The following is an 18,170-nucleotide window of genomic DNA, read 5'->3' as shown; positions in this document are numbered from 1 at the left end:
AACCAAATAACACACACAGGCACATAACGAGATGGGAACACCTGGGCTAAGGGCTTGGACATTACATCTTCTATTCATCCACCTTGACGCTCACCTCTAAATCTGTTCATCTCTAATTGTGTCACCTATTATTACTCTTCCTCACCTTCTCTCCTCCTCCTCTTCCTCTTTCTGACACGTGCTCTTCATCTGTCTTCACCCTCTCTCCATCTCTCTCTCTTTTCCCAAATGAAAGGTTGTCATATTTAATGATTTTCCTTACGGTGATGTCATCGTCATCAGGAAAAGATGCTTCCATCACAATGACATTCTACTTGCTCTCTCATCCTCCTTTTGTTATCCCTCCCTCCCTTCTGCTCTCTCATCCTCCTTTTGTTATCCCTCCCTCCCTTCTGCTCTCTCATCCTCCTTTTGTTATCCCTCCCTCCCTTCTGCTCTCTCATCCTCCTTTTTACATTCTTCCTTGTTGTTATCCCTCCCTCCCTTCTGCTCTCTCATCCTCCTTTTGTTATCCCTCCCTTCTGCTCTCTCATCCTCCTTTTGTTATCCCTCCCTCCCTTCTGCTCTCTCATCCTCCTTTTGTTATCCCTCCCTTCTGCTCTCTCATCCTCCTTTTGTTATCCCTCCCTCCCTTCTGCTCTCTCATCCTCCTTTTTGTTATCCCTCCTTCCCTTCTGCTCTCTCATCCTCCTTTTGTTATCCCTCCTTCCCTTCTGCTCTCTCATCCTCCTTTTTACATTCTTCCTTTTTGTTATCCCTCCCTCCCTTCTGCTCTCTCATCCTCCTTTTTGTTATCCCTCCCTCCCTTCTGCTCTCTCATCCTCCTTTTGTTATCCCTCCTTCCCTTCTGCTCTCTCATCCTCCTTTTGTTATCCCTCCTTCCCTTCTGCTCTCTCATCCTCCTTTTGTTATCCCTCCTTCCCTTCTGCTCTCTCATCCTCCTTTTGTTATCCCTCCTTCCCTTCTGCTCTCTCATCCTCCTTTTGTTATCCCTCCTTCCCTTCTGCTCTCTCATCCTCCTTTTGTTATCCCTCCTTCCCTTCTGCTCTCTCATCCTCCTTTTGTTATCCCTCCTTCCCTTCTGCTCTCTCATCCTCCTTTTGTTATCCCTCCTTCCCTTCTGCTCTCTCATCCTCCTTTTTACATTCTTCCTTTTTGTTATCCCTCCCTCCCTTCTGCTCTCTCATCCTCCTTTTGTTATCCCTCCTTCCCTTCTGCTCTCTCATCCTCCTTTTGTTATCCCTCCCTCCCTTCTGCTCTCTCATCCTCCTTTTGTTATCCCTCCCTGTTATCCCTCCCTTCCCTTTTTGTTATCTCTCCCTCCCTTCTGCTCTCTCATCCTCCTTTTGTTATCCCTCCCTCCCTCTCTCATCCTCCTTTTGTTATCCCTCCCTCCCTTCTGCTCTCTCATCCTCCTTTTGTTATCCCTCCTTCCCTTATGCTCTCTCATCCTCCTTTTTACATTCTTCCTTTTTGTTATCCCTCCCTCCCTTCTGCTCTCTCATCCTCCTTTTGTTATCCCTCCCTCCCTTCTGCTCTCTCATCCTCCTTTTTGTTATCCCTCCCTCCCTTCTGCTCTCTCATCCTCCTTTTGTTATCCCTCCTTCCCTTCTGCTCTCTCATCCTCCTTTTTACATTCTTCCTTTTTGTTATCCCTCCCTCCCTTCTGCTCTCTCATCCTACTTTTGTTATCCCTCCCTCCCTTCTGCTCTCTCATCCTCCTTTTTGTTATCCCTCCCTCCCTTCTGCTCTCTCATCCTCCTTTTGTTATCCCTCCTTCCCTTCTGCTCTCTCATCCTCCTTTTTACATTCTTCCTTTTTGTTATCCCTCCCTCCCTTCTGCTCTCTCATCCTCCTTTTGTTATCCCTCCTTCCCTTCTGCTCTCTCATCCTCCTTTTTACATTCTTCCTTTTTGTTATCCCTCCCTCCCTTCTGCCCATCAAACAGAAGACAAATCTCCCGCATAGCCGTGATTCTTCTCTGGCAGAGAGAGCGAGAGAGGTTTAGTGAGGGAGGGAAAGAGAGGGAAACATAGGCTGACAGAGAGAGAGAGAGAGACAGAGCAATGGAGAAACACAAAGAGATAGATAAGGAGACAATGGGTGATGGGAGATGAATGTATGTCTTTGTTGATAGTCAGATAGCATAGTTCTCATCCCTACTGTGAGAGTGTGGTGTTTCAGCGCAGCTAGACATAGACTGAAATGGTTGTCTCGGAGGACAAAGTCAAAAAATCTCTTGTTTGGCTTCTGCTTTATTTTAATTGAACATTCCAATTGAACATTCCATCTCTTGCTCATTCGTCTGTCTCTATCCCTCTCTCGTTCTGTCTGTCTGTCTCTCTCTTTCTCTCTCTCTCTCTGACTTGTGATAGCACCTGTGCTTTGATCTCTTGTGGTCTTAGTTAGAACTGCTGAGAGAAGAGGAGAGGGGAGGAGACGGGATAGTATAGACAGGATAGAGGAGCAGACATACTCATATTTAAAAGACGGATTGATTGGTCTGCTTTCTACTTATTAGTTGTTACAACAGTCTGCTTTCTAGGTCAGTTATCTGGATGACGTGGTGTCCAGAATAACACAGTCATGTCCAACATCTCCTTTATGAGCCCTCAATACCACCTGGCATCATTCAGGTCAGTTAGGAATGAATCAGGTATTATTTAAAGCCAGAGAGAAGTGACTGTGGCTATGGAATAAACACAGCTCTTAGCTGAACCATTTATGGATGACACATGGCAGCTGTAAAAGTTACCATTACTTTTTATGTTACGTCTGTAGCAAGTCTTGTTTTTAAGTACCCTTGTAGCGAATGAACCTTTCAAGTATATTGAACAGTAAACTCCAGCACACCGAACATACTGTACCTCTCTGGTCAGACTGAGTGGAATGGATTCATCTTAACCCTGACTCATCAGACCAGCTGTCATAGATAGTCCTCACCTGTAGACATAGAGAGAGAGACATACAGACAGAGAGAGATGGACTGGAGAGAGCGAGACAAGGACTAGAGAGAGAGAGACATACAGACAGAAACAGAGAGGGAGGGACTGGAGAGAAGGGGAGGGAGAGAGCGAGACAAGGACTAGAGAGAGAGAGACATACAGACAGAAACAGAGAGGGAGGGACTGGAGAGAGGGGGAGGGAGAGAGCGAGACAAGGACTAGAGAGTGAGAGAAAGCAAAAGAGAGAGAGAGGCCATGAGCAGATGAGCTCTCACATTTTTCAGCATGTTTTTACATGAAGGTAGGTTTAGAGTTAGATGATATTGGCTCCAAACCTATAACCTGTTTTTGGACAAAATTACCTGGAAGGATTCCTACTACCAAAGATTCTTATTTCCAAGCACAAAATAATTGTCCACCTCAACAACAGCCCCGCAACCAGGTCCAGAGAGCTGGAGGGGGGGAGAGACGTATCTGCACTCTGGACTGTGGTGAGAGAACATCAACAGGAGAAAGAGCAGGAGATGAACAGAGCACTAGAGGAGAGGATCAGACTGCTGGAGGAGATGGAGAGTGGGATGGCGTGGGACAGAAAACCACCCATTAGATAGCTGGCCACCCCCGCAGAGGGGTTAGCAGAACAGCCCACCCCAGACCCCGACCATAGCCTCGACATCACACCAGGACATACAAATGTCCCCCCACACACACACCCACACCCACAGAGGACTAACACAAGCCACATATTGCACTCCTTATGGACTCAAACAGGAAATATATACCATCAAATATTTTTTTCCCAAACACACACGGTCTAAACCCTTGTGCCAAAACACCCAGCGTGCCCTAGACCTTCTGTCTGAGGACCACCTAGAGTCACCCAGCCACATAATAATACACACAGGCACAAATGACCTGAGAACACAGCAGGCAAGGGTGGCCACAGCACTCAAGGGAGTGATTGAAAAAGCTTCTTCTTCTTTCCCCAATTCACAAGTGGTTATCTCCACACATTCTACCACAAAAAGACTTCCAGCCTGCTACTTCCAGCCTGCTCTACAGCGGGTAAACACAAGTATCTCCAGTGACTGTGCCTCAAAACCAAATGTTTACATGGCCGACAACTCCAACCTGGACTTGAACAGCCTTTACGACTAGGTCCACCTATACAAGGCAGCAGTGTCCACCTTCGCCTGGACCCTAAAGGACATCACATTCAACCACAGCCCCAACGCCTCACACAGGAGCAACAGATCAATAGACACTTTCCCAGACCCTCCCCGGACCTACACATGGAGGACCCACGCCGAGAGGACCTACACATAGAGGACACATGCCGAGAGGAACTACTCATAGAGGACCCACGCTGAGAGGACCTACACATAGAGGCACCCACGCCGAGAGGACCGACACAAAGAGGACCCACGCCGAGAGGACCTACACATAGAGGACCCACGTGGAGAGGCCCTACACATAGAGGACCCATGCCGAGAGGACCGACAAATAGAGGACCCACGCCGAGAGGACCCACCTCATTCTGTCTGTCATAGTTGAAGTGTACCTATGATGAAAATTACAGGCCTCTCTCATCTTTTTAAGTGGGAGAACTTGCACAATTGGTGGCTGACTAAATACTTTTTTGCCCCACTGTATGTAAACTTCCAACTTCAACTGTAAATCACTCTATTAAATTACTCAAAAACAGGAACATTTTACATTTGGCTAGAAATTCAAAAGCAACTTATCTCAATAGAGAACAATGTCCTTCTGTGTGCTACCTATATCCCCCACTAGAATCCCCATACTTTAATGAAGACAGCATCTCCATCTTGGAGGGGGAAATCAATTATTTCCAAGGCTAGTGACACGTACTAGTCTGTGGCGACCTAAATGCCAGACCTGGACAGGAACCTGAGACCCTCAGCACACAGGGGACAAACACCTACCTGGAGGTGACAGAATTCCCTCCCCCATATTGCCCCCTAGGCACAACTACGACAACATAACCAACAGATACGGGTCACAACTCCTGCAGCTCTGTTGCATGCTGGATATGTACATAGTCAAGGCTTCGAGGGGACTCCTATGGTAGGTACACCTTTAGCACATCTTTTGGCAGGAGTACTGTAGCCTACTCTATCACTGACCTCCTCCCAGAGTCTCTCAGTGTTCACAGTCTGCCCACTAACACCACTATCAGATCTCAGCAAAATGACAGACTACTTGAACAGAGCAATACTCAATCATGAAGCATCAAAGCCAAAGGAACTCAATAATATTAAAAACTTCTTCGGGTTCAAATCCCGTTAACGGGATCGATGCCAAAATCAAACAACAGAAACAAATAATTGTAATCCCTCAAACATACAAGTATTATACACCATTTTAAATATAAACTTCTTGTTAATCCAACCACAGTGTTCGATTTCAAAAAGGCTTTATGGCGAAAGCATACCATGCGATTATGTTAGGTCAGAGCCTAGTCACAAAAAAAGCCATTTCTAGCCAAAGAGAGGAGTCACAAAAAGCAGAAATAGAGATAAAATGAATCACTAACCTTTGATGATCTTCATCAGATGACACTCATAGGACTTTATGTTACACAATACATGGATGTTTTGTTCGATAAAGTACATATTTATATCCAAAAATCTCAGTTTACATTGGCGCGTTATGTTCAGTAATGTTTTGCCTCCAAAACATCCAGTGATTTTGCAGAGAGCCACATCAATTTACAGAAATACTCATCATAAAAGTTGATGAAAGATACAAGTGTTATACATAGGATTAAAGATAAACTTCTCCTTAATGCAACCGATGTGTCAGATTTCAAAAAAGCTTTACGGCGAAAGCACACCCTGCGGCAATCTGAGTACAGCGCTCAGCCACCAAAACAAGCCATACAGATACCCGCCATGTTGTGGAGTCAACAAAAGTCAGAAATAGCGTTATAAATATTCACTTACCTTTGATGCACTCCCAGGAAAACCTTTTCCACAATAAATGTTTGTTTTGTTCGATAAAGTCCATATTTATGTCCAAATACCTCCTTTTTGTTTGCGCGTTTAGTTCACTAATCCAAATGCACAAAGCACGGGCACTAAGTCCAGACGAAAAGTTTTAAAAAATCCATTAAAGTTCGTAGAAACATGTGAATCTTTTGGATGTCTTTTGGATGTTTGTTATCATAAATCTTCAATAATATTCCAACCGGACAATTCCGTTGTCATTAGAAAGGAAAGGGAACGGAATAAACAACTCATAGCTTTCAGCTGAGCCACTTACTGTGAGTGGTCTTATTCTCTCCCCTTTCACAATAGAAGCCTGAAACAACTTTCTAAAGACTGTTTAACATCTAGTGGAAGCAATCACTTGAAAAACTACAAATCTCAGATTTCACACTTCCTGGTGGATTTTTCTCAGGTTTTGCCTGCCATATGAATCCTGTTATACTCACAGACATAATTGTAACAGTTTCAGAATCGTCAGAGTGTTTTCTATTCAAATCTACCAATAATATGCATATCCTAGCGTCTGGGCCTGAGTAGCAGGCAATTTACTCTGGGCATGCTTTTCATCCGGACGTGAAAATACTGCCCCCTAGCCCAAAGAGGTTATTAAGAAATGCTATAGAAGGAAGGAAGGTAGTGTGGAAATCTACCATGAAACAATTAGGCAACAAATTCAATCCCTTTTAGACAACTTCCTGGACAAAAACATTCCACTGTAATAGTGAAGGTGTAAACTTGGCAGTAGAAAACCTAAACAGTATATTTGACCTTTCAGCTTCCTTCTCAAATCTAAAATGTTCTAACAGACATCCGAAGAAAATGAACAACAATGACAAATGGTTTGATGCAGAATGCAAAAACCTAAGAAAGTAATTGAGAAACCTGTCTGACCAAAACATAGAGACCCAGAAAACCTGAGCCATCACTATGGTGAATCACTAACACAATACAGAAATACACATATATACACATAAATCAGCTCAATGTAATTGAAGAATCCATAGACTCTAATCACTTCTGGGAAAATTGAAAAACACAAAACAATCAACAACCCAAACAGTTATCTATCCAAAATGACGATGTATGGGTAAACCACTTCTCCAATCTTGTTGGCCCTATAACTAAGAACAAACACAAAAGCATATACATGATCAAATACAGATCTTAGAATAAACTATTAAAGTCTACCAGAACCCACTGGACTATTTTAGCGAGTGTGCTGAGTGTCGGGAAGCAAGTGAGGGGAGTAAGTGTTTTAATAAATAAACAAAACAATAAACGCCAATATTTGGAACCAAGGACTGATCACCCTAATCCACAAAAGTGGAGACAAATTTGAACCCACAAACTATCGTGGGATATGTGTCAACAGCAACCTTCGGACAATAATCTGCATTATCATTAACAGTGGACAAGTTCATTTCCTCAGTGAAAACAATGTACTGAGCAAATGTCAAATTTCATTTTATCAAATTATCGTACAACAGACCACGTATTCACCCTGCACAGCCTAATTGACAAACAAACAAACTAAAACAAAGGCAAAATCTTCTCATGATTTGTTGATTTCAAAAAAGCCTTAGACTCAATTTGGAATGAGGGTCTGCTATACAAAATGATGAAAAGTGGTGTTGGGGGACAAACATACAACATCATAAAATCTATGTACACAAACAACAAATGTGTGTTTAATATTGACAAAAAAACACATTGCTTTCCACAGGTCCATGGGGTGAAACAGGGATGAAGCTGAAGCCCCACCCTCTTCAACATATATATCAATGAATAGGAGAGGGCACTAGAACAGTCTGCAACACCCAGCCTCACCCTACTAGAATCTGAAGTCAAATGTCTACTGTTTGCTGAGGATCTGGTGTTTCTGTCCCCAAACAAGGAGGGCCCACAGCAGCACCTAGATCTTCTGCACATATTATATCAGACCTGGGCCCTGACAGACCTGGGCCCTGACAGACGTGGGCCCTGACAGACCTGGGCCCTGACATTAAATCTGAATAAGACCAAAATAATTGTGTTCCAGAAAAGGTCCAGTTGCCAGGCCCATGAATACACATTCCATCTAGACACCGTTGCCCTAGAGCACGTAAAAATCTATACATACATAGTTAACTTCCACAAGGCCCTGAACGATCTGAGAGAAGGCAATAAGGGAATTATATGCAATCAAAAGGACCATAAAATTTGACATACCAATTAGGATCTGGCTAAAAATACTTGAATCAGTAATACTTGAATCAGTCATAGAGCCCATTGCCTTTTATGGTTGTGGGGTCTGGGTTCCGCTCACCAACCGGGAATTCACAAAATGGGACAAACACCAATGCAGAATTCTGCAAAAATGTCCTTTGTGTACAACGTAAAATACCAAATAATGCAGAGCAGGATTGGTCCGATGCCCGCAAATGATCAAAATCCAGAAAAGAGCCTTTGCAACCACCTAAAAGGACCTGATTCCCAAACCATTACAAAGCCATCACCTACAGAGAGATGAACCTGGAAAAGAGTCCGAAGCTGGTCTTGAGGCTCTGTTCACAAACATAAACAGACCCCACAGAGCCCTATGACAGCAACACAATTAGACCCAACCAAATCATGATGAAACAAAAAGATAATTACTTGATACATTGGAAATAAATAACAAAATCAATTTGCAAACTAGAATGCCTCTAAACAGAGAGTACACAGTGGCAGAATACCTGACCACTGTGACCAAATTAAGGAAATCTTTGACTATGTACAGACTCAGTGAGCCTAGCCTTGCTATTGAGAAAGGACGCTGTAGGCAGACATGGCTCTCAAGAGAAGACAGGCTATGTGCAGACTGCCCACAAAATGAGGTGGAAACTGAGCTGCACTTCCTAACCTCCTGCCCAATATATTCCCATACTAGAGACCATATCTACTGGGTGAAATACCACAGTGTGCCATCACTACAGCAAGATGTGTGATCTGTTGCCACAAGAAAAGGGCAACCAGTGAAGAACAAACACCATTGTAAATACAGCCCATATTTAAGTTTATTTTCCCTTTTGTAATTCAACTACTTGCACATCATAACATCATTGTCTTTCATCTTTTGGTGGGTTTGTGTAATATTTACTCTACATTTTTTATTGTTTAATTCACTTTTGTTTATTATCTATTTCACTTGCTTTGGCAATGTTAACATATGTTTACAATGCCAATAATAATAATAATTGAATTGAGAGGGAGAGGGAGAGGGAGAGGGAGAGACTAGGGAGTGGGAGGGAGAGAGAGGGAGAGGGAGAGACTAGGGAGGGAGAGGGAGAGAGGAGAGGGAGGAGGAGAGACTAGGGCGGGAGGGAGGGAGGGAGGGAGGGAGGGAGGGAGAGGAGGGAGGAGAGAGAGAGAGAGAGAGAGAGAGAGAGAGAGAGAGAGAGAGAGAGAGAGAGAGAGAGAGAGAGAGAGAGAGAGAGAGAGAGAGAGAGAGAGAGAGAGAGAGAGAGAGAGAGAGAGAGAGAGCGAAAGAGAGACAGCGAAAAAAGCGGGACAGATAGAGAGGGTGATCTAGAGAGAGTGTACAGCGATGTCAGCCAGTGAGGCAGGATGACTACTAAATGACCAGTCAGGCAGGATGACTACTAAAGATCTGGCACACATCTAGATTGAGATGTATTATTAGCTCACCAAGATAAACTCCACTTTACCACACACAGAGACAGACAGACAGACACCGTCTCCCCAATCTTGAGCCCTGATATTGAAAATGTTTTTAAGCTAAGTTTGCCTAGACTTCCACTCCTCCTCTCTTCCTCTCCTCTCCTCTCTTCTTCTCTCTTCTTCTCCTCTCTTCTTCTCCTCCTCTCTTTCTCTCCTCTCTTCTCCTCTTTCCCTCCTCTCTTCCTCTCCTCCTCTCTTCCCCTCCTCACTTACCCCCTCCTCTCCTTCTCTTTTCCTCTCCTCTCTTCTTCTCTCTTCTTCTCCTCTCTTCCTCTCATCCGCTCTACCCCTCCTCTCTTCCTCTCCTCTCTTCCTCTCCTCTCTTCTTCGCTCTTCTTCTCCTCTATTCCTCTCCTCCTCTCTTTCCCTCCTCTCCTTCTTTTTTCCTCTCCTCTCTTCTCTCCTCCTCTCTTCCTCTCCTTCTCTTTTCCCCTCCTCTCTTCCTCTCCTCTCTTCTTCTCTCTTCTTCTCCTCTATTCCTCTCCTCCTCTCTTTCCTCCTCTCTTCTCCTCTCTTCCCTCCTCTCTTCCTCTCCTCCTCTCTTCCCCTCCTCACTTACCCCCTCCTCTCCTTCTCTTTTCCTCTCCTCCTCTCTTCCCCTCCTCACTTACCCCCTCCTCTCCTTCTCTTTTCCCCTCCTCTCTTCCTCTCCTCTCTTCCTCTCCTCTCTTCTTGTCTCTTCTTCTCCTCTCTTCCTCTCATCCTCTCTTCCCCTCCTCTCTTCCTCTCCTCTCTTCCTCTCCTCTCTTCTTCTCTCTTCTTCTCCTCTATTCTTCTCCTCCTCTTTCCCTCCTCTCTTCTCCTCTCTTTCCTCCTCTCTTCCTCTCCTCCTCTCTTCCCCTCCTCACTTACCCCCTCCTCTCCTTCTCTTTTCCCCTCCTCTCTTCCTCTACTCTCTTCCTCTCCTCTCTTCTTCTCTCTTCTTCTCCTCTCTTCCTCTCATCCTCTCTTCCCCTCCTCTCTTCCTCTCCTCTCTTCCTCTCCTCTCTTCTTCTCTCTTCTTCTCCTCTATTTCTCTCCTCCTCTCTTTCCCTCCTCTCTTCTCCTATCTTCCCTCCTCTCTTCCTCTCCTCCTCTCTTCCCCTCCTCACTTACCCCCTCCTCTCCTTCTTTTTTCCTCTCCCCCTCCCTTCTTCTTCTCCTCTATTCCTCTCCTCCTCTCTTTCCCTCCTCTCTTCTCCTCTTCCCTCCTCTCTTCCTCTCCTCCTCTCTTCCCCTCCTCACTTACCCCCTCCTCTCCTTCTCTTTTCCTCTCCCCCTCCTCTCCTCTTCTCCTCCTCTGGTTCTTTCCTCCTGTCTTCACAATTAATTTGAAAGCTGTTTGCTCAATTCCTTCACATTGTTTTCTAACATTCTTCTCACAGTTTATTTTTAATCGGCCGAACTTTGCAGTAAGTCAGGGTTACTAGGTAACGACAGGTTGAATGACATGAGTTGGGATGAGAGATGTTTGGTTCTGGGGCCATGCCCTGGTGTATGCACACACACACACACACACACACACACACACACACACACACACACACACACACACACACACACACACACACACACACACACACACACACACACACACACACACACACACACACACACACACACACACACACACACACACACACACACACACACACACACACACACACACACACACAACACTGTATACTGTACTGTACTGTACTGACTGACGCCCAGCTGTAGACTCTTTTACAGTGTTGCTATGCTGAGTACTCTCCACCTATGACTGATAACTGACTTACGGTATAACTTGTGAAGTTATAACTCATGCTTGAAATGCGTATGATTGGCCCAAAGACATTATGCTATCACATTGAGCTGTGTTGCTGTGTGTTATTGCAACTTGGCTGCATTCTGCTATGATTGGTGGTTGAGCATCTCTTCCGTGTATTGAGCATCTCTTCTGTATATACTGAAAGGATTTATATTCTGTGCATCTTTAGCATGATACAGAATATATACATGATATATCTGCCTGGTCAACTTAATTATCTTTCTGCTTTCTTTGCTGCTATGGTGCCTCTCCTCTCTATTCACCCTTCCTTTCTGATTTTCCCTTCTCTCTCTTTATCTCTCTCTTTATCTCTCTCTTTATCTCTCTCTTTATCTCTCTCTTTATCTCTCTCTTTCTATGTTCCTCTCTCTCACACCTTTTCTCTCTCCCTCGCTTTCTCTCTCTTTATCTCTCTCTTTCTATGTTCCTCTCTCTCACACCTTTTCTCTCTCCCTCGCTTTCTCTCACTTTTACTCATTCTCTCTCTTTATCTCTCTCTTTCTATGTTCCTCTCTCTCACACCTTTTCTCTCTCCCTCGCTTTCTCTCACTTTTACTCATTCTCTCTCTTTATCTCTCTCTTTCTATGTTCCTCTCTCTCACACCTTTTCTCTCTCCCTCGCTTTCTCTCACACCTTTTCTCTCTCCCTCGCTTTCTCTCACTTTTACTCATTCTCTCTCTTTATCTCTCTCTTTCTATGTTCCTCTCTCTCACACCTTTTCTCTCTCCCTCGCTTTCTCTCTCCATTTCTCCTTCTCTCTATCCCCCTCTCTCTCTCTCTGTCTTCCCCTCCTTCTCTTCCTGCGGTAAAACATCACACACTTCCACTGTAGGAAGAGCCCACGAGAGAGGACTTGCATGTCCAGTTGAGCCTAGATCAACTGCCTCTAGGCTCAAGGGTATGTACTGCAATGTGCTCCCATCTCTTCACACACTCTTTCTCTCTCCCCCTCTCTCCCCTCTCTCCCCCTCTCTCCCTCTCAGGCTCCCCCTGTCTCTCTACCCTCCACAACCCCGCTGCACGATGCCACGGCTGTTGAGACTAACCAGGTTGACAGTGTGTGTGTGTTCAACGTGTGTGTGTTCAACGTGTGTGTTTAGTTGTTGTGTGTGTTCAACGTGTGTGTGTTCAACGTGTGTGTGTGTTCAACGTGTGTGTGTGTTCAACGTGTGTGTGTGTTCAACGTGTGTATGTTCAACGTGTGTGTTCAACGTGTGTGTGTTCAGTTGTTGTGTGTGTCTTCACTGTCTTAACTCTAGTGTCAGACGGTTGATAAGTAGTTGGTTGTTTTTATGTTGGAAAGCAGATCCTCACAGATGTCTCGCTCTGCAGGTCCATTGGGTTCCTTCCATTTGCGGAGCAAACAAATAAACGCACTAGAAACATGGCCCATAGTAGCCAAACGAAAGCTAAAGCACTACAGTAGAAATGTCCCTAAAGCCTCTCTGTTTATGGACGATATAGAGACAGTCGTTTAGAGCCAACGGAACAGCTTTAGAATGACAGGGATACAGTTAACCCTGGGAGAGGGATTTAAAGGGGAGTCTGCTCTGTGTGGTCTGCTGTGGTTAACCCTGGGAGAGGGATTTAAAGGGGAGTCTGCTCTGTGTGGTCTGCTGTGGTTAACCCTGGGAGAGGGATTTAAAGGGGAGTCTGCTCTGTGTGGTCTGCTGTGGTTAACCCTGGGAGAGGGATTTAAAGGGGAGTCTGATCTGTGTGGTCTGCTGTGGTTAACCCTGGGAGAGGGATTTAAAGGGGAGTCTGCTCTGTGTGGTCTGCTGTGGTTAACCCTGGGAGAGGGATTTAAAGGGGAGTCTGCTATGTGTGGTCTGCTGTGGTTATCCCTGTAGTTATCCCCTCCCCCCCTCAGTGTGTGGATGTGCCTGCCCTGTCCTGTACAGTCCCTGTATTTCTATCTGTTTATGAGTAACGGAGGTGGTTCGGTGAACATGACGATTTGCATAAGAACCCAGCGCTAATGCCTTGGCTTTAGCGCAGTGGGCTAACACAGTCTCAAGTCAGTCAGGCAGCTGATCGAAACCTGGTTGTCACATCTGCGTCTGAGGCCATCGAAGCAGCGGTGCGACACTACTAGAGATCGTTAGAGACGTTGTCAGTGACTCCATCTACATTACTACATAGACACTCCCCCATCCAAAGCACATGCACTCATTTCTCCATTCACGCCTTTAGAGTGGCCTGATTGAGATGATCTTGTGAGAAATGTATTGTTTTCTATCAGGCAATATTGGTATCAGTCCCTCTCTCCAGAGCCAGGGTAGTGGGTTCGATTCCGGGACCACCCATACGTAGAATGTATGCACACATGACTGTAAGTCGCTTTGTTTAAAAGCGTCTGCTAAATGGCATATATTATTATTATTATTATTACTCCCTCCCTCCCTCCCTCCCTCCCTCCCTCCCTCCCTCCCTCCCTCCCTCCCTCCCTCCCTCCCTCCCTCCCTCCCTCCCTCCCTCCCTCCCTCCCTCCCTCCCTCCCTCCCTCCCTCCCTCCCTCCCCCCTCCCTCCCTCCCTCCCTCCCTCCCTCCCTCCCTCTCTCTCTCTCTCTCTCTCTCTCTCTCTCTCTCTCTCTCTCTCTCTCTCTCTCCCTCCCTCCCTCCCTCCCTCCCTCCCTCCCTCTCCCTACTGTCTGCCTAAATTGTCCTGCCCGTTTGTAAACAAGCTATTTTCTATCCGTCTTCTCTTTCGCTGCTCCTGATCGATTCCCAGTAGAATAGTGTTCCTGCTCCTTGTTCCTGCTCCTTGTTCCTGCTCCTTGTTCCTGCTCCTTGTTCCTGCTCCTTGTTCCTGCTCCTTGTTCCTGCTCCTTGTTCCTGCTCCTTGTGTCCTCCTTGGAACAGCTGTTGATAGTGAAGCTACAGTGTGTTAATAAATGTATTGTTAAAATAATACAGGTGAATGATCAGATCTATCAAAGGACAACAACAACTTGGTCAAAATCCATAAATACACTATTCATTCATGCATTCATTTGGTTCATTAGTAAATGAGTACATTCCGTTTCACATTTAAAATGTGTCCGGCTGTGAACAGCGACATGAGGATCATCAGCCGGAATGACTGTCAGCCTGTTCAGGCTGCTGCTACTGTGACAGACTGGTCAATAGTAGACAGAGTAGAAGCAGAGCAGAGCTTCGTTCGGTTCTAACAGTCATTTTTATCTCGTATCACATCACTGGAGCCTGGAACATTCAGAGTATCAGACACACTGCCATCTCAGACAACACAGACCTGCCAAGTAGGCAGCAACCAGCCCTAAACCATAAGGTCTGAGCCCCATTTGTGATCAGTAATCTGAAATGAGTTTCAGCTCTCTGCCTGCCCTAGGTGAGCGGACTACTTATCTTATGGATAGGCAGCTTAGGGTTGAACCTTACCCTGTATCTCAAAATGGCCACTTTGTGGTCAAACACTGACAGTCATCTTACGGGTTCAACCTCATTCCTCTTCTCCAGAAAGGTGATATGGGAGTCAGGCTGGCCCCGGGGTCACGGACATGGTCCCAGCCAAGGCCCCGGGGTCACGGACATGGTCCCAGCCAAGGCCCCGTGGTCACGGACATGGTCCCAGCCAAGGCCCCGGGGTCACGGACATGGTCCCAGCCAAGGCCCCGGGGTCACGGACATGGTCCCAGCCAAGGCCCCGGGGTCACGGACATGGTCCTGGCTGCATCCACATAGGAGGCCCCAGCTAGGGTCCCTTTCATACAGGCCTTACTGGGCTGTCCCTCTCTCTACAGTGGTCTCAGGGGTCCGGGGGACTCAGCTGGGGCCCTGGCCTAGTGTTGGGCCCACCGTGAGTACCACACACATCTCATGCACATATATACAGAGCAACACATACACCCAGGCACCATGTGCCACACTGGAGGAATGGAGCTGAACCCTCCTCCCTTTCCCTCCCTGGGGAAGAGTCTGGGTACCCACAATGCTATGCGTGCCCACCATGAGTTGTTAGAAGTGTACTCCAGCCCAAACCACAAAGTAGACCCTCCACCCCCCGTGCCTACTCAGTTGCCAATAGGGAGGGGAGGAGTCTGGGCACCCACAATGCTTTGCGTGCCCACCATGAGTTGTTAGAAGTGTACTCTAGCCCAAATCACTAAATAGACCCTCCACCCCCCACAATGCTTTGTGCTTTAGGCTCTGATGAGCTTGGCATGTCACATCTGTTTTTATTAATTAGTGTGTTTGTTGTTCACTGAGATAAAAGTAGAATATAATCTGTGTTCAGTTCAGCTTGTTGTTTGTTGCATATTCTGACCTGCACTGTTTTCCTGCTGTGATTTTAGCTGTCTGTAGCTTAGTCCTCTGTGTTGGTGATGTGTGTTTTGTAGACGTTGCAATTCTCCCGTTGGTTTATACTGACGACTCTCCTCAACCACATAATGTAACAACAAGCATTAAACTGCTGTTTTGAACCAATGGGAGACATCACAGCTAGATCCTCTATCCTTCGTCTGAATGGTCAGCACTGTTTTCACCCTGCTAGTGTACGTCCTATCCTCTCTCTGAGTCAGAGGTTCAGGGGTTTAGGCCTAGGGCTGATTGGCTGCAGGTATAGGCCTAGGGCTGATTGGCTGGCTAGTTCATTACCGTCCATCTCTCCTAAACGGTTCAGGAAATCAGGTCTGATAGGTTCACACACACAAGGTGCACGCACACACACACGCAAGGTGCACACACACACGCAAGGAACACACTCACATGCACCTCGAGGTGAATAAAGCCATTTGTTTGATGAGAGAAATTGAGATTTCGATATTTAGGCACTTCTATAAACCCTACCCACTGTGAATATATGAATAACAACTGTATATCATTGCTACAGAAACCACATCCACTGTGAATATATTAATAACTACTGCATATCACTACTATAGAAACCACACCCACTGTGAATATATTAACTACTACTGCATATCACTGCTATAGAAACCACACCCACTGTGAATATATTAACTACTACTGCATATCACTGCTATAGAAACCACACCCACTGTGAATATATTAACTACTACTGCATATCACTGCTATAGACTAGATACTGGCCGTAGAGATGGAGAGAGAAAAGGGGAGAGCGAAAACATAAAGGTGTTCAAGAGAGGAACATGTTTTACTGTAAATGTCGGAAGAACAAGAGAGAGAGAGAGAGAGAGAGAGAGAGAGAGAGAGAGAGAGAGAGAGAGAGAGAGAGAGAGAGAGAGAGAGAGAGAGAGAGAGAGAGAGAGAGAGAGAGAGAGAGAGAGAGAGAGAGAGAGAGGACAAGGAGGGAACAAAACAGGCAACAAACCGTTCTGCCAAACTCACTGGGTGGATGATTTGTATTAGAAGGTTGTTGTGTGTGTTCTCTCCTGCCTGTGCATCAGACTGAAGCTCTGTAGTATGAATGTGTTTACGGGGCTTAGATCGGCATGGGGTTGACTCGTCATGCCCAACCCTGACGGGTAGAACAAGTAGAATAACCCTGATTGGTACTGTAGCTCTGTTTATCTTCTCAGAGTGATCCCCCCCCTCCCTCTCTGCACCTTTCCATGGCTCTCTGGTATATCACAGAAAAGCAGTCTGAAACGGACAATCTGTCCCCTATCATAGGGTGCCCTACGTAACAGGAAATATGAGATATTCAATTTGGACGGTCAATTTGGACCTTCATTTTGGAGATGCATTTTGATCCTTATGAAGTTCTGTGAGAGTCTATGTGTCGTTGTCTGTGTGTAGCCTACGTGCTTGGATGTGTGCACATAAGTGTGTGTGTTCATACATGTATAGGTGTTCCTGTGTGCGCTGTGTGTTTCAGTGTGGTCTAAGACAGCATGTTATCTACTGCCCCTGCATGTTCGCTAACACATTGTTTTGACAGAGCTGCCCTCCATCGATGAATCTCCCTCCTTCTCTAGCCTCTGCACTCTTGACCTATTGACCTGTGAACTCTCCAGCCTTCCTGGCTACTGGGAGAAGTTGCCCCCTAGACACAGATCTAGGATCAGCTCATCCTTCCTATACACAAACGATTAGCATTAGGGGATGAAAACAAAACTGACCCAAGATCAGTGTGTCGAGGCAGCTTCATCATTCTCTGTCTGGTTTCCATACTGGCTATTACTGCCTGCTCCCTGACTCGCCTTTTGAGAAAATAACCATATACTGTCTTCTATTTGTGTGTGTGTGTTTGAGTGCGTGTGTGTGTGTGTGCATATATGCATGTGTTTGCGCATGTGTGTGTGTGTGTGTGTGTGTGTGTGTGTGTGTGTGTGTGTGTGTGTGTGTGTGTGTGTGTGTGTGTGTGTGTGTGTGTGTGTGTGTGTGTGTGTGTGTGTGTGTGTGTGTTTGTTGTGTTTGTTGTGTGTGTGTGTGTGTTTGGTGTGTGTGTGTGTGTGTGTGTGTGTGTGTGTGTGTGTGTGTGTGTGTGTGTGTGTGTGTGTGTGTGTGTGTGTGTGTGTGTGTGTGTGTGTAGGGAGAAGACTCCAAGTCAGTGTCAGAGGCTGATTTATCATCGAGGATGGAGGACATGAACGGCAGTGGAAAGGATGTGTCTGGCTCCCCGGGTGAGACACACACACACACACACACACACACACACACACACACACACACACACACACACACACACACACACACACACACACACACACACACACACACACACACACACACACACACACAGATCTACTGTAATTCTGCACTAATTTAATATTAAT

At 45.9% G+C, this 18,170-nt stretch overlaps 1 protein-coding gene across 1 annotated transcript in view; it reads left to right on the top strand.

Annotated features, from left to right (window-relative positions):
- LOC123989605 (voltage-dependent T-type calcium channel subunit alpha-1G-like) overlaps positions 1–18,170 on the top strand; it is a 267,332-nt gene that overhangs the window by 80,909 nt on the left and 168,253 nt on the right. Inside the window, 1 exon segment of the mRNA XM_046290729.1 lies at positions 17,927–18,017. Within this exon segment, the coding sequence (XP_046146685.1) occupies positions 17,927–18,017 (91 nt within the window).

The sequence above is a fragment of the Oncorhynchus gorbuscha genome, linkage group LG11 (genome assembly GCF_021184085.1).
Source record: "Oncorhynchus gorbuscha isolate QuinsamMale2020 ecotype Even-year linkage group LG11, OgorEven_v1.0, whole genome shotgun sequence".
NCBI classification, from domain to species: Eukaryota; Metazoa; Chordata; class Actinopteri; order Salmoniformes; family Salmonidae; genus Oncorhynchus; species Oncorhynchus gorbuscha.
Note: the sequence above shows the minus strand (reverse complement) of the source record. Positions and strands in the feature narration are given on the sequence as shown.